The sequence below is a fragment of the Muscardinus avellanarius genome, assembly GCF_963383645.1.
Source record: "Muscardinus avellanarius genome assembly, chromosome: 5".
In the NCBI taxonomy this organism is placed as follows: domain Eukaryota; kingdom Metazoa; phylum Chordata; class Mammalia; order Rodentia; family Gliridae; genus Muscardinus; species Muscardinus avellanarius.
This window is the reverse complement of record NC_137790.1, coordinates 6919931-6935705: the sequence shown is the minus strand read 5'-3', so window position 1 is coordinate 6935705 and position 15775 is coordinate 6919931. Positions and strand designations below refer to the sequence as shown.

At 46.7% G+C, this 15775-nt stretch overlaps 1 protein-coding gene across 4 annotated transcripts in view; it reads right to left on the bottom strand.

The window, feature by feature from the left end:
• Nucleotides 1-15775, bottom strand: part of ERG (ETS transcription factor ERG) — a gene marked incomplete at both ends in the record, with an annotated part of 188192 nt that overhangs the window by 58547 nt on the left and 113870 nt on the right. For all 4 annotated transcript variants that reach the window (XM_080696121.1, XM_080696122.1, XM_080696123.1 and 1 more), the window contains one exon: nucleotides 3246-3463. In XM_080696121.1, the coding sequence (XP_080552247.1) occupies nucleotides 3246-3463 (218 nt within the window). The remainder of the gene's footprint in view (nucleotides 1-3245; nucleotides 3464-15775) is intronic.

The window sequence follows — 15775 nt, the reverse complement described above, 5'->3', positions numbered from 1 at the left end:
TGAGACTCTGTTTCGATATAAAGAATAAAAAATAAAGCTGGTGGTATAGTTCGAAGGTAGAATGCCACTGGGTTCCATCCCCAGTACCACACACACACACACACACACACACACACACACACAAAGTACTCTGACTTTAATTCTTTTGGAAATATGCTGGAGCAGAGCATGGCTGGGTCATATTCCTAGTCTCCAGGAACCCCGTGCGGATCTCACAGGGCTGCACTGATCTAACAATCCCACACATGCTGTGTAAGAGTTCCTCTTCGCCCACATCCTCACCAGCATTTATTATTGTCTGCATTCTTTTTTTGGGGGGTGGGGCAGGTCTGGGGATGGAACCCAGGGGCATTCTACCTCTGAGCTGCACCCCCAGCCCTATTTTTTATTCTTTACTTGGAAACAGGGCCTCACTGAGTTGCAGAGGGCCTCACTAAGTAGCTGAGGCTGTCTTCGAACTGTGATCCTCCTGTCTCAGCCTCCCGAATGCTGAGATTACGAGCGTGCCCACCGCGCCCAGCTCTGTCTGCGTTCTTGGTGATCGCCATTCTAAATGAAGGTAGATGCGATCGCAGTGCCATTTTGACTTGTGTTTCTCTGATGGCTAAGGGGGTTGAATTTTTTCTTATATATTTTTTGGCCATTCATGTTTCTTCAGAGGAATGGATAAAGAAATGTGGCATAAACACACAAGAGAATTTTACTGAGCTATAAAGAAGAATAAAGTCATGTCATTTGCCAAAAAAAAGGGAACTAGAAAATGTTATGCAAAAATCAGCCAGTCTTCCAAAGTCAAAGTTCATGTGTTTTCTCTTATACATGGAAGATAGAAAGTTGCAAACAAAAGGAACTTCAGATAAATAAGGAGACAGACCAGATTCAGAAGAGTGGAAGGGACTGGGCAGGGGCTGGCGGCAGAGGAGGGCTGCGGAAGGAAACAGGCCAGTGGTATGTCCATTTATGAAGGTAGCACTACCAAGCTAACACGTATGGGGAGGCAGGGCAGGGACTGCAGTGGGGTGTACAGGGAAGTACACCATGTGTGAGGAAGGAAGGAAGGAAGGAAGGAAGAAAGGAAGGAAGGAAGGAAGGAAGGAAGGAAGGAAGGGAGGGAGGAAGAGAGGAGGAAGGGAGCACTTGAAGAAGAAAAGCTTTACAAAGGTATGTTTCCATTGGGCATGGTGGAGCAGGCCTTTAATCTAGTCCTTGGGACGCTGAGACAGGAGGATTACAGGTTTAAGGCCAGCCTCAGCAATTTAGTGAGCCTTGTCTCAAAAAATAAAAAAATAGGGCTAAGGGTGTGGCTTGGAGGTAGAATGCCTCTGGGTTCAGCCATCACTGCCAAAAACAGAAAAAAGAAAGAAAAGGAAAAAGAGGAGGAGGAGGAGGAGGAGGAGGAGGGTGGGCTTGGTGGGCTGTGCAACCATAGAACTCCATCTGAACTTGAATTCACTCTGTTTCCAGGCTCAGCCCAACGATTCTTTTTTTTTAAAAGGTTATTTATTTTTATTTTTATTTTTTATAAGTGGAACATATTGAGAGTGGTGTACATTTAGATTGTGTTTTGTGCCCTCCCCCCCCCAATTTCCCTTCCCCCCTCTCAATAGAGAGTGTCCAGGTTAACCATGTTATATTTATACTATTACACATATTCGGATGTAGCTCCTCCATTGAACAACCTCAGCTTTCTTCCTCTCCTATCCTTCCATTCCAGCTTTGCTGAGATTTCCCCTCCATCCTCTGGAATCCCTCTGGTATTACCTCTACTCCCTAGCTTGGACATATTAGAGAAAACATATGTCCCTTCTCTTTCTGTGCTTGACTAATCTCACTTAACATAATGTTCTCCGGCAACTATTCTTCTATGTAAACATTGCTGCATTTGGTAGAACATGACAAACAACTATTTCGCATTCTCAGAAACATATCTCATTAGTTATCTGTAGAAACATCCTATCAGACAGACAGGACGTAGCGGTGGAACACTCCAAAGTACTAATGCGGGGCCCTGGTGTGCCGGATGTGATGTCTGTGTCCTCATGGATGCCCAGAGGAGCCAGCCTTGGATTCCACCCACAGGACCTGCCACGGCGACAATCGGTACGGGGGTTTCTCCCACCTTGCAGAAGTGGGCTGCTCGGCCGCAGGGACCCTCAGCATCCAGGGCCCCACCGGCCTCTGCCAGCTCCCCGTGTGGCTCTGGCGGCTTCCCACTGATGTCCCCTCCGGGGCACCGTGACCTGGCACCTACGTCAATGTCGTGCTAGCAGATGATGCAAGGCTTTCCAGCGCTTGTAAAACACGGCACTTGAACACATTCAGCGTGAAACATATATGTCACAAAGAAGCCCTATTAGAGCTACAGAGCGGAAAATGTCTGGGTGTGGAGCCCAAGACTCCCGGTGTCAACCCCAACTCTGAGTCCCGCTGAGTGGCACTCGCGGGTTAGCCAGAAGAGCCGGCCATCGGCGTCCTGACCCATCAAATGGGGGCGAGCGCCCTTCATGGGCTGCGTAGGGGGCTGACGGGCTCATGGGTGTCAATAGCTCAGCACTACAAAGTGGGCACCATTGTTAGACCCTGGGTAAAAATTTGCCTGATTATACAGGGGACAGTGTATTATAATGGGAATTAATTTTCCTTTTCAAAACCACACTCTGCAAAATGCTCCGGAGTGCGGGGGGGGGGGGGGAGAACAAGTGTGCGCTTGAGAATACCCTCCAAGCAGCAGCTAGCTACATCTCCACAACGAACTCAGGAAATGGCAATTATGGGGGCAGTGGACTTGGTGGTAAGTGTGATTCAAGACGACAGAGGCTCCCAGGAGAGGGACCAGGGCCTGGGGGCACGGCGAGGGCGTAGACCGTAGGTCCATTCCATCCTCCACAGCCTGACCACTAGCTGACATTCTCCCTCCATGAAAACACAACACTACACTGTTCTCCAGGCAGTAAAACCTCAGAGATGAATTCTGCCATGTGTGAGCAAGACCTCTCTCCCTTCCCCACCCCCATGCCTGGGAAAGAGAAGCGAGCCACGCCACATCTTCAAAGAGAGCTCTTGGTAAATACACTACTGGTTTTACAACCTCGATGCGGGACGCAAAGCACCAGAGAACATATTTTCTCAGCTTCGCCCAGCATTACAGCTGGACGCCCCACCTTCTGAAACAACTCTCCACTCGGCCCTTTGAGGGGATGGAGAAATGGGAGGTCAGGGAGGACTGGGGCTAGCCGCCTCCTTACCGTGAGCCGTTCACCTGGCTGGGGTTGCATTCCATCTTGATGGTGACCCTGGCTGGGGGCTGGGACAGCCAGTCCTGCTGTGGAACGCGGGGGCTCATCTTGGAGGTCTGGCCATAGTCGCTGGAGGATGACGCGGTCATCTCCGTCTTCGCCAGGTGTGGCGTCCCGTAGGCACACTCAAACAGCGACTGGTCCTCGCTCACCACTGATAAGGCTTCCTGCACGCCCAAAGAAACACATATTCAGGACACTGTGAAGGACAGCCAGGTCTCAAAAAGAGGCTGATTTTGAAGTCATTTTTTTATGGTAGCCATTTCTACTTTTCAGAAGGAAAAAGTACCTTGTTTTCTTCCCTCTGGGACGTAAGAATTGGGAATGCCCAGTGTAAAAACACTTGATGTGGGTCTCAGAGCATCCTGGGCCGGACTGGAGTGGGGCAGATCATACCCACTTTAATCTCAACTCAAGGAAGTAGAATTTCAAAGGTCTTTGAAGACGTCCAATTGCATGTGTCATTACTTGACAAATGCAATCTATAATTCAAGCGGACAGGCTACAGAATGGTCATGAAGATTAAAAAAAAAAAAGAAGTACGAAGGCTGACACCTAGACATCTGGCAAAACTGCCATACTCGCAGGAGCTTTGGAGGCAGAGGTCCTTAGAAGAAGAGGACCGCCAGACGTAGACACGGAGATTTCCACTTTACAGTGTTAGCTGAAATCGAGTTTCAAGCAGGACTTCTCTGATGGCAAACATCTGGATGATAAATGAACCCCCCCCAAAAAAAAGAAGCTGTGAATTATCCAGATGCCTCCGAATACCAGGATGTTAAAGTATCTGGATCAGCGGATAGCTCTCCGCCCAGCCCCTCTCTGTATTTTCTATTAATATCTTGCTCTTCTGCAAGACTTGATGAGAAGAAATACACATTTGTCATGGTTGGATTTTTTTTTTTTTTTTGCTGTGGCTTTAAGTCAAACAAGTGGTTAGTCTATGGCTCTGTTTATAGTCGACAGCCATATCAGCAAAGGCAAATTTAATTTGGAAACTTCAACTACGTGAATGATATATTGTACCGCAACTATGCGGTGCAATCACAAGACAATCCAATTTTGGTTTCTGTAACAGAAAAAGCATCCATGAAGAGTTCATTTTTATTTCTGTCCTTTGGCATCCTCGGCATGGCCGTCAGCTCGGGAGAAGCAGATGCCGGATGGGCACTTTTGAAATGGAACTGTGAACCCAGAGAGGGTGGCGGGAGAGTCGACCTTCTAGTTGCCCAGGATCCAGAAAGGCCCAGAGCGAACCTGGAATGAGCCAGCCAAGATCAACCAGGGCCCCACCAGTGGAGGACGCCTCCCTGTCCTCAGAGCCCCGGGATGCCTGTCTCACACGCTTTAATTTGGGAAATATATTTAAATTAGCACTTCTTTCTTATTTTTTGAGTTGACTTTTCTTTTTAATTAATTAATTTTTGGTACTGGGGATTGAACACAAAGGCATTCTAACTCTGAGCTACACCCCCAGTTTTCTTTCTTTTTTTCTGTCTTTCATTCCCCTTCCTTCCTTCCTTCCTTCCTTCCTTCCTTCCTTTTTTTCTCTTTCTTTTGAGGTACTTGGGATGGAACCCAGGGGCATTCTACCTCTGAGCTACGCCCCCAACCCTATTTTTATTCTTTATTTTGAAACAGGGTCTCACTAAGTTTCAGAAGGCCTCATTAAGTAGTTGAGGCTGGCCTTGAACTGTAATCCTCCCCCGTCTCAGCCTCCAAGTACTGAGATTACAATTGTGTACGACCATGCCCAGTTTTTATGTTTTATTTCGAAACAGTTCTCCCTCAATTGTTGCCCACTGGCCTCGAACTTGTGATTCTCCTGTCTCAGCCCCCTCATGCAAATACTGGGATTATAGGTGTGCATCACCACGCCTGACTAGTGGTGATTTTAAAAGTCAAATCAATGGCATAAGCCAGGTGCAGTGGCACACTTCCATAATCCCAGTACTTGGGAGGCTGAGACAGGAGGATCACAGGTTTGAGGACAGCCTCAGCAAGTAGTGAGCCTCTCATCAACCTAGTGAAGACCCTGTTTCAAAATAAGAAATAAAATTGGGTTGGGGTTTTGGCTCAAAAGTAGATTCCTCTGGGTTCCCTCCCCAGTACACCATACACAAACACACACACATACACACACACACACACACACACACACACACACACACACACACACTCAACAGTACAGACCTAGCAAAGTCATTCTCATCAAAAGCAAAGGTTAATTTCTTAAGTGATTTTTGTGGGACAGACCCTCCCTCCCCACTCCAGGGGTAGATGACTACAGGGCAGAGGGGGTCAAGGGTCAGGCATAGCTTGGAGTGGGCAGCTCACAGCTACTGTTACCTGTGACTGATGAAAGGGGTATGAATAAATGCACAATTTATCTCTCAAACGGGCAAAAACAGCTTCTACACAAGGGTCAGGCAAAATTTTACATTACAAATTATAAATTAAAAAGAAAATACTCGACAGTTACACGAAAGCAATCACTTTAAGATACCAATATATCCCCAAGATGACGTAAGATATGGTCACAAAGAGAGCCACTAGCCAAATAAATGTAGCTTACAACTTGGGGGGGGTGGAGGGAGGACCAAAATATCCAAGCTAAAATGAGGCTTAAGTGTTGGGGGGGTGGAGTCTGTTCGCACATCTGGCAAAGTATTATTTCAGCACATGGCTTTCTAAAGAAAGAAATCAAAGCTAATTGAGATCAATTTAGAAACCAAAACACCCCTTTACAAACGCTAGCGACGACAGGGGCACACGTCTTTCTTTATTTCTTAAAATTCTTCTGAAAGTTAATATTGCCTAGAAATGAGAAAAGGTAACATGATTCGGAATATTAATTGGTCCACTTGAGGGGAAAGATCCCCAAAATGAGGAGGCTTCACAATGAACATTTCAAAAGGGGTAAATGCCGTCCACACTGTACCAAAGAAGTCACAGCACATGGCCCCCAGACGAAGCTGACTTACCAAACGCTGCTTGATGCCGACAGTTAAGCATAGTTTAAGAAAAGAAAACAAATAAATAAATGAACACACACACACACACACACACACACACACACACACACACTTGCAAACACAGCATGTTTTAAAACGAGTGAAGCAAAAAGAAAGCAAAGGAGTACTTTACAGAGACCGTTTTTTTTTTTTTTAACAAAATTAATCACTGAAGTTAACTACTAGAAGAAAACCAAGCGATGGCCTCACCGTGGCTCTTGGTTCCCCTACTTTTTTTTTTTTCTGTTTTTAGTGTTGGGGATAGAGCCCAGGTGCGTTCTACCTCTGAGCTCTACCCCCAGCCTCTTGTAGTTTGAAACAGGGTTTTGCTAGTTGCTGATGGCCTCGCTGAGTTGCTGAGGCTGACCTCTGATCCTCCGGTCTCGACCTCCCAAGTGTTGGGAGATTGATGATAGGCGGGTGCCACCATGCCCAGCTGGCCCCCCTCCTTGACTCAGATAGTCACAGGTTTCATCTTCTCTTGGGAAGCCTGGAATGATTCTCCCTGCCTGCCAGTCCTAGGGCTTCAAATGGGGAGGATCTGGCTCAGTGGAGTCAAAAGTAGAAAAGAGCTGAGCACAGGCTGGTAACCAGGAGCACGCCAGTGTTCTACACCTCTGGCCCCAGGAGGGGCTCCCTGGCCGAAGACGACCAGGTCTCTGCTGCCCTGCGGCCTGGCTTCCCTCCCCTGTTACCTGGCCATTTCACATATGTCCCTACCTACTGACCAGCGCACCTGTCCACACGCCAGGGAGCCTATAGCTGCCTTAGTTAACACAGATAAGTTATTCTTTCATAACAGCCAGCCACAGGCCCAGGGAACTGCTTTAGTTTCTTTAAAGCATAGAATGCAAAAACAGTCAAAACCTGGCAGAAATAATAATTTAATATGCCCGATGCTGTTACTATAAAAAGACCTGAACTCTAGGTTGGTGTGTGCCAGTGTGTGGGGGCGTTTTTCTGTAGCTCCGGGAAGGCTGGGGTTGTCTGATGTGGCAAATGGCTGCCTCCCAAGACCATTTTTTTATGAACTCAGGAGAAACACATAAATTCTAAGCAAGTTTACCCCAAACCAAAGGTAGTGCTGTGTTAGTACTCCAGCGCTGATTCCTCATGTGAGTACTGAAAACATCAATAAAACATGAGTGCCATCTCTTGGGGTCTTGGTCACAGGATAACAGTCGACCTACAGTTCCAGAAAGATGGCAGCGACAGGGATGGTTTTTCAAACTCTAAGAGTAAAATGAGTGTCTACTTCCAAGTAACTGGATTTGAGGACAGCAAAGCATCCAAAATACTTCGATTAAAAACAAAACTAAGCCGGGCGTGGTGGCGCACGCTTGTAATCCCCGCGCTCGGGAGGTGGAGACAGGAGGATCGCACAGGTTCGAAGCCAGCCGTGCTGGCGTAAGAGACCCTGTTTCAAAAATATATTTAAAAAAATAGGTCTGGGAGTGTAGCCCGGAGGAAGAAGGGCTTCCAGGTACCCCAGTACCACCAAAAAAAAAAAAAAAAAAAAAAAAAAAACTAAAGCAGAAAAATAAAACAGTTGAACCCACTCTGTTGGAAATGAACCTGATGTTTCCAACAAGAGTTCAGGGCTCCTGATGCCGCTCTGTGACAGATTAATGCTTTGTTAGGTTCTTATATTTCAAGTAAAGTTAGACGATCAGGGTCTTGGCCCAAATTTGTTTCTAATTTGTGATCCCCAAGGTCCATAAAACATGGTTAATATGGAGGGGATCCATCAGACTTGAATTTTCTCGAAAATCTGAGAAAGTGTTGAAAAGTGAGAAAATCCTACAGATGACCAGTTGTTTCCCCACCTGGCTGGCGTCTCAGGCATTAGGAAGATGGCCAGAGGCGTGCCTCCAGAGAAGTGCATTCCCAAACCAGTGTCCAGCCTCCGAAAGTCTCCTGTGCCATCATTGTTTGGTAATAAATGGGAAAACTCATCGGAACAAGCAAATTAAGATCGTGGTTGTTCCTTAAAATAATCATATTACAGAAGTCCTTGCTACCCAACGGTGTGGACGGGGTCCACCGTGGGAGACCAGCGTCGTATTGCACCAGCTGCCTGTCCGTGTTTTCTCCTATTACAACCCAATGCAGAGCCCCTCCTTAAATTCCTCTCACACACAGCCAAGCTGACTTTGGTACATCACGTATCTCCTTCCACTGCAATCAGGAAGAGATCATCTTTCAGCCATTTTTCTAAGTAGCTGACCCACCATCACATAAGCCAAGTTACCTTGCAAAACAGTTTGCATGCAAGATCCTCTTAATACTACAACAAGAATTTTATGGTACACCATTATTCCCCTTTTACCAGCTCTGAAATCTGATTGAGGAGACAAATGCCAGAATTCTGAGGTGTAGGTTAGAAGGAAGACTCAGGGGAGTAATGGGAGTCTCTGGGAACAGTAAGGAACCCTCTAAGCCTAAGTCATCCATAAGCCTAAGCTACGGCAGGTGTCGGGTACATTTAATTATTTCTTAGGTGATGGTTTAAGCCAACAGAGCTACTCTGTCCTTTGGTGAATCTGATTTTTCAGACCAAAGAGACCCTGTATTGGGGTGCATTCATTGCAGGTGGATGCCTGCCTTCTCTTAACAGGGCAGGTAGAACGAGCCCAATTACTCCGCGGGAGCCGGTGCCGCACTGGAGACCTTTGATGGGCATCTGCTGACCTAGTGCTGTCAGAAGACCCTTAGGTTGACTCAAGCCCTGTTGGTGATAGCTTCTCTTGGACCCAAAGTGCATAGAGTAGATGCTTCTGGAGAGTCTAATTCACGATCACTTTGGAGGAGGCAAAAGCAACACAAACGAGGGCAAGCCCCGCTCCACTCGGCCACCATCAGCGCAGTGACCGGCGCCCATCCAGAGGGACTTGAATCTCAGTATCTGTTCTTTTGCAGTCCTGACCCAGCGACGTGGGCCTCCCTCTGCCCAGCGTGTCCTGTCATTGTAACCTGTCCTTAGAATCACGCCAACGCCACGCCTGCAGGTTGCCCATCGGGCCCGTGGGGTCGCCTCTGCTCCTTCTTGACGGTCTTTTCTTAGCTTCCTAATTCTTCAGAGGAGGAAACATTATCATATATGAAACGCAGCATCTAGCTTTGTGTTCACATTTTTCTAATTTAATACACTGCTATTTTAGTCTTTCAAAAATATAAAAAATCTTGGATTAACCTCAAAGGAAAATGTATGTAGGCAAATGAAGTCCATCTCAAGAGCGTATTTCTTCAATATGGTATCACTTCAGTATCAAACGATTTTACAACTCTCAGTACCAGCCCGGTGCAATGAGAAGGAGACCCAGGATTGGTGTTGAGGTACATACACATGCATATGTACACACACACACACACACGTGCACACATATATTGCACAAAACACATGATCGTATACATGTGAACATATGTACATATACCCACATGCTCACACCTGTGCATGCTTACATGCATGTATACATGTGTATAGACACGCATGATCACATGCCAACATGCGTACATATATGCACACTCCTGCACATGCTTACACATATGACACACATGCACAAGTATAAACATACATGGCCTCAGGCATGCTTGTGCATGTACACATATGCATCTACATGTACAAATGTGTCTTCACACACAGGTACATATAGGTGCACAAGGCTACATATATGTTTACATCTGTGCATGCATATACCCAGGCTTACACATGTGTGCACACATGTGCATGCATGCATACACACATATGTAAGAAAAATATATACACAGATAAGAAAATACATGTTCATAATTTTTATGGGTACAATTTCCTTATCACACATCCTGATATTCATAGCAATCTGGTCCCAGGAGGGCAGAAGCTGCCTAAATAACACAGAGAATCTGGACTCTTCCTCTTCGCTCTGCGGATTTCCTGTGGTCCTGGAAGACGCTTTCCCTGCCCTCAGCCTGTCACTCCAGAGCAGACGTAGCTTTGAGGCCTTCAAGCCCGCCTGGCCTGCTCTGCACTCGTGGAGTTCTCCTGGGCTCTGGGCAGGCTGAGCTGGCCCTGCATGCTGCATACGTCTCCTCTGACCACGCTGTGTGAAAACATAACCCATCTCAGGACCAGCGTGTGCGTGTGCGTGCGGTGTGTATTACTAGCGTCGCATCAGTTTCTTGACATTGCATACTTACTGACACTCGTATCGGCCGTATGACAAGTCAGGAAAGGGCAGGGAAGCCCATCACCAGGCCCCAAAGCTCCTGTCAGAGCCAGAGGAGGGGGCTCCTGTTCTGCGAGGGGATGGGATTGTGGAGTTTGACGCTTGTTGCGATTGTACTGTGCTGCAGGCGTCTTTTCCTGAGCTCGTTATGGTGGGGTTTAACTTTAAATCCACACAAGCTTAAACTGGGAAGTCTTAGTAGCAGGAAACCTACTGGAAAGAATAAGCCCCAATGGAGAAATAACTTTCCGAAAGCAAGGAGAGAAGCGCTTAATTCAGAAAGTAGAGAGCCTAGAAATCCAGTGAGAGACCGGGGCTTGGGAGAAACATCCAAAGAGTCGTGTTCTGCATAATGGAAACGGGATGTAAAGTAACTTTGGGAAGTTAAGACACCCAACCAGCGCAACTTAAAGTAACTTCCCCTCCGCCTCCTCCGTGCTCCACAGCCCGCTCTTCAAATGCACGTGAGACGCGCAACGGCTGGGCAAGGGGCAGTTGATCCGTTTAAGAAATGATATTTGAAGAGACAGAGAAGTTAGACCTGATTCTTCAATGTGTACAAGTATCAGAACATTAGGCAGAAGGCCAGGTGTGGTGGTGCATGCCTGCAATCCCTCTACCTGGGAGGCTGAGACAGGAGGGCCACAGGTTCGCAGGACCGGCCTTAGCAATTTAGTGAGACCCTTGGCAGCTTAGCAAGAACGGGATTCAAAATAAAAAAATAAAATAAAATGGGACTGAGGGGTCTTTCTCAGAGGTAGAATACTTCCTGGTTCCATCCTTAGTATCACATACACACAAAACCACATGGTGCCCCTACAACTATATATACAATTTTATGTTGTTTATGTATCAGTTAAAATCAATTTAATTTTTTTTTTTTTTTTTTTTTGGTGGTGGTACTGAGGTTCCTGGAAGCCCTTCTACCTCCAGGCTACACTCCCAGACCTATTTTATATATTTTTTTAATTTGAAAACAGGGTCTCTTAAGCCAGCGAGGCTGGCTCCGAACCAGCGGGAGTGACTAAGGGCACCTCCCAAGCACGGGGATTACAAGTGTGCACCACCATGCCCGGCTAATTTAATTTTTAAAACGTGTTTGGTGTTAATAGTTTCTCTTTTCTCTTGCAAAGCAATACTTTTCTTTCCAATAGGTCCCCCTGCCTTGGAGAGGAACAAAAACTAAGAATGTGGAAAGGTCCTGTTTGACCATTTTAAATCTGAGTGTGTGTGAAGGGCACACTCTGCCCCCTCAGACCACCTGCCTGTGGGGTTGTTGGCCCTCCTGACTTTCACACTTGTTTGGGTTTTCTAATCACTGTTATCAGGTCACACTCAGGGAATATTCACACAAAAGCCTTTATTTTCATCTAGATTGATATATATATATATATATATATATATATATATATATATATTTTTTTTTTTTTTTTTTTTTTTTTTTTTGCGGTACTGGGGATGGAACCCAGGGGCATTCTATCTCCAAGCTACACCCTCAACCCTAGTTTTTATTCTTTGTTGGTTTTTTTTTTTTTTTTGAAACAGATATACTGAGTTGCAAAAGGCCTAAGTAGCTGAGGTTGTCTGCGAACTGTGATCCTCCTGTTTCAACTTCCCAAATGCTGGGATTACAAGCGTGCGCCACCACGCCCGGCTTGTCCAGTTTTAAATAACTCACTTGAGATGAAAATAATTTAACCTTTCATCGCAAAATTTAGGAAAAATACAAAGATGCACCAAAATGTAGGTGGTGGCATGGAAAAATAACGGATCCCTGAGTCTGGGATCAGAAGAGGTAGGTGTGGAGATGGACCAGGTCCTGGTTCTCTGTAAACGCTACCCTTCCCGCTCCGATGTGTGCTTCCTGGGAGCTGGTTAGAGGTGGAGAAGGAGAAGCCCTGCTGAGTCAGAATCCGCTTCCTGGCAGCACCCAGACAAGTGGGGTGAAAGTCAGCAAGTGCTGCTTTGAGCTTTCCCAGTCTGCATTTCTTCAACTAGGAAGACACGTCAATCACAGCTGCCCGGCTCCCAACCAGGCAGTGAAGTGGGCCAAGGAGCCACTGCGTGGAAAAGGTCTGATTGACCTTAATACTCTATTTAAAGTATTAGCACATCACAGATCATCGCTATGACTGATCCAAAGCTTTTGCTTGGTTTCAGGCAGGACTCTCGGCTTCTAGACATTTTACTCTAGTGAGGTAGACCCCAGGAACATTACAGCATCTCCTCTATGCCCTTAGTCACTTGCTATTTGTGAGTACTTAATTTTTAGTATGCTTTTAGTGGTGTATCATAATTACACAGCATAATGAGGCTCAGAGTGCTACAAACCCACATGCACACGGCACTTGGTCTGTTTCCCTCTGGGTCCCTCCCCATCCTCCCCTCCCCGCACGTTACTGAGATTGGTGCTGAGGAAGTTTTATACATACAGAGCATTATTAAAGCGTCTCCTGTGTCAAGTCTCCTGGATCTATCTAATTCTGGGAGGAATGTAGCATCTTTTCTTCTATCGTGAAGAACATATCAGCCCATGAGATTTTGCTTTATGCCCCTGGTCCAGTACCTTCTTGGGATTTTAGTTGTAATTCTATGCTGTCCACTAAATTGAAACTTTGTGGAGGAAGGGGTGGATCGTGGCACATCCCCTGGCCTGCTGTTAGTGTTCTATAAAACAACCCAAGAGCTGGGGAGGTGGCTCAGCCAATGGTGGAGCGCTTGTCTAGCTTGCACAAAGCCCCCCCATCCATCACCATCAGCAGCAGAAGCCAAGAGACCATGATGAGCACGCCATGTTCTTACAACTTAATCCCCGCTTCCCCCAGACCCGCCCGTGGCACACAGTTGATATTCTTCAAACTACTGAAGATCAATCTGTTCTTCCAGGATGTGCAGTCCACGATGCTATTTATTTTAACTTTCTCTAAACTTAGTGTTTTCAATAAACTGTACAAGGATAGGTTTCTCTGGCAACTTTGTGACGAAGTTCATGGTCCCGTTCCAGCCTTCTGGGTTTTGAAGTCTGCAAACTCCTCGGGTGGGGAATTCAGATTCTCCCAGAGGCACCCAGGAGGCTCAGAACAGCACCCCTGGGCTTGGCTGGTGGACTGGCAAAGCCATTTGCAGCTCTTGGAGCTGTCTCTTCTGATGCCGGGTGGCGGGGGAGGAGGTCCAGCATTCCTCTGGTCTTCAGAGGGAGCTCCATGAAAAACAGGCGGCCCTGTGCTTGGCCTTCTCCAAACACACATGCTACAGAGACAGCGTGCTCCACATCTGGAACGGCTCTGGTCCACGAAGCTCTGACACATGGATTCATTGCTTTCGATAAAATTCCAAGTATTTTATTCATGAGAAAATTCTGGCACAGTGGAAGACCCTGGCAAGCACAAGATAGAAGCCACAGATGTCCTGGCCTCCGCCCATGATTCTGCCTCGAGTTCGGCTAATTTTCATTAGGTATCTATCTCAGCCCTCAAACATCCAATCCATAATTTCCCTAAAGAGGGGGCATTATAACAGCTTTGATTTTTTTTTAAAGTTGAAGCTGCTTCCTCCACCCTCCCCATGGGTGACATAAGATTCAAGTCAGGAGGGTCACGTTAAGAAGCCGCAGCTCATACTGCCTGGTCACTCAGTGTCCCCCGTTCTGAGGCTTCAACCTATTAAATAAGGGTCTCATCTACTGATTTTTGTCTGTGCCAAAATGAAATCTATTTTTATTAAACTAGCAACACCCTCAGCCTCCAAGCCCTCCACCTTTGCCATCTGAGCAGATAGTACACAGGTGGTAATCTCCCAGGTGACCTTGAAGTTCTTAGTTTCTGTGTGTGGGTTAGAGGGTAACTGTAGGCTGCTCACATGATGACTCCAGAATTCAATTTCCTTTGTCCTTATGGGCATCTTTTGATGCTAAAGGCAAGAACTCACACCCTGGGAGCTGATTTTGTGTCATCAAAGATGGACAGGAGTTGATCTCTTGCATGGGAATATTGCAGTGGTCGATACATAAAATGCACCAATAATAACAGCATAGTTCTACCACTAGGAGGTCTTGCAGAAACTGGGTCTCTGATGGAAGAGGAGCATGTGGGCACAACCTCCCTGCTGAATGGGCCCCAGGTACCTCCTTGTTATGGTAGATCTAGAATACCCCCCAGGACTCATGAATACTGTTCAGGGCTGATAGAGTTAGGCCATCAGGGTTGTAATCTTGGGGGGGTGGTAACCTAGGCAGGTAGGGTGTGGATGGAGGAGATGGATGCCCTGGATGCCTTGGGGATCATGTATGGTTCTTCCTTCCCTTGCTCTTTCTCTCTCTTGCTCTGGTCTCCATGATGTGTGAAGCACAGCCCATGAGCTCTTCTTTTCCCTTCTTTCTACCACCATGCTCTGAGATCTGTGGTCCCCAGCCTTACATGGACTGAACACAAAAATCCCCAAGAAAAGTAGACGTTCTCTTTTCCATTGATGGTGACTGCCACTGTGGACGGAGCCAGCATTCGTCCACAGAGAAGGTTCAACCCTGCCAACTGTGCACTTTGGCTCTGTGAATGACAGAGCCCTCCCTCCCCAGGGCCAGAGGTTAAGCTCGTGCTTTTACAGGAGATTTTCCAGTACATAAATCTTCCCTAGTTGCTGCACAGGAAAGGGACCAAGAAGCCAGAATGTCAAGACCTTTCTGAATCCCCGCCAGGCTCATTCTTTTCCCATGAGGTAGTCTATGCACCAGGCTGCACCCTGTCCTTTTAACACTTTTAATGTACTAACAAACTGTCAATGAAACCTGGTTTTTATGACCCCAGGAGTGTTGACCTCAACCCCCAATACATTTACTTGAATTACAAACTGTAAACCTGCACAAGAATGACAAGCTTTACATGCCTCGGTCACACCCAACAGGGACTCTCTGGGCACGTGGCTTGAGCCCCTCTAGAAATCTGTGCCTGGGGGAGTCACAACTGCCCTTTAAAAGTTCAGAAGATTCATTCTTATCAAACCACTCTCTGCAGGACAGAGATATCCTTAAAGAGGCTCGATATCTTAAAGAGGCTGCTTGAGGGTCTCTCTGCTTATTGGGGTCTCTTTATTGATCACACTTTAAAGTGAAAGAGGACACACAATTTGTCCATCTCTCTTTCTTGGGGGGAGGTAGGAAGTTCGTAGGGTTCAGAGATGCCGTCACACAACATAGGTGTGTTGTGAACAACCCAAAGAAGTCTTCTGGGAGAGGTGAACAGGTGGGTAGTGGGTACCTGCCCAC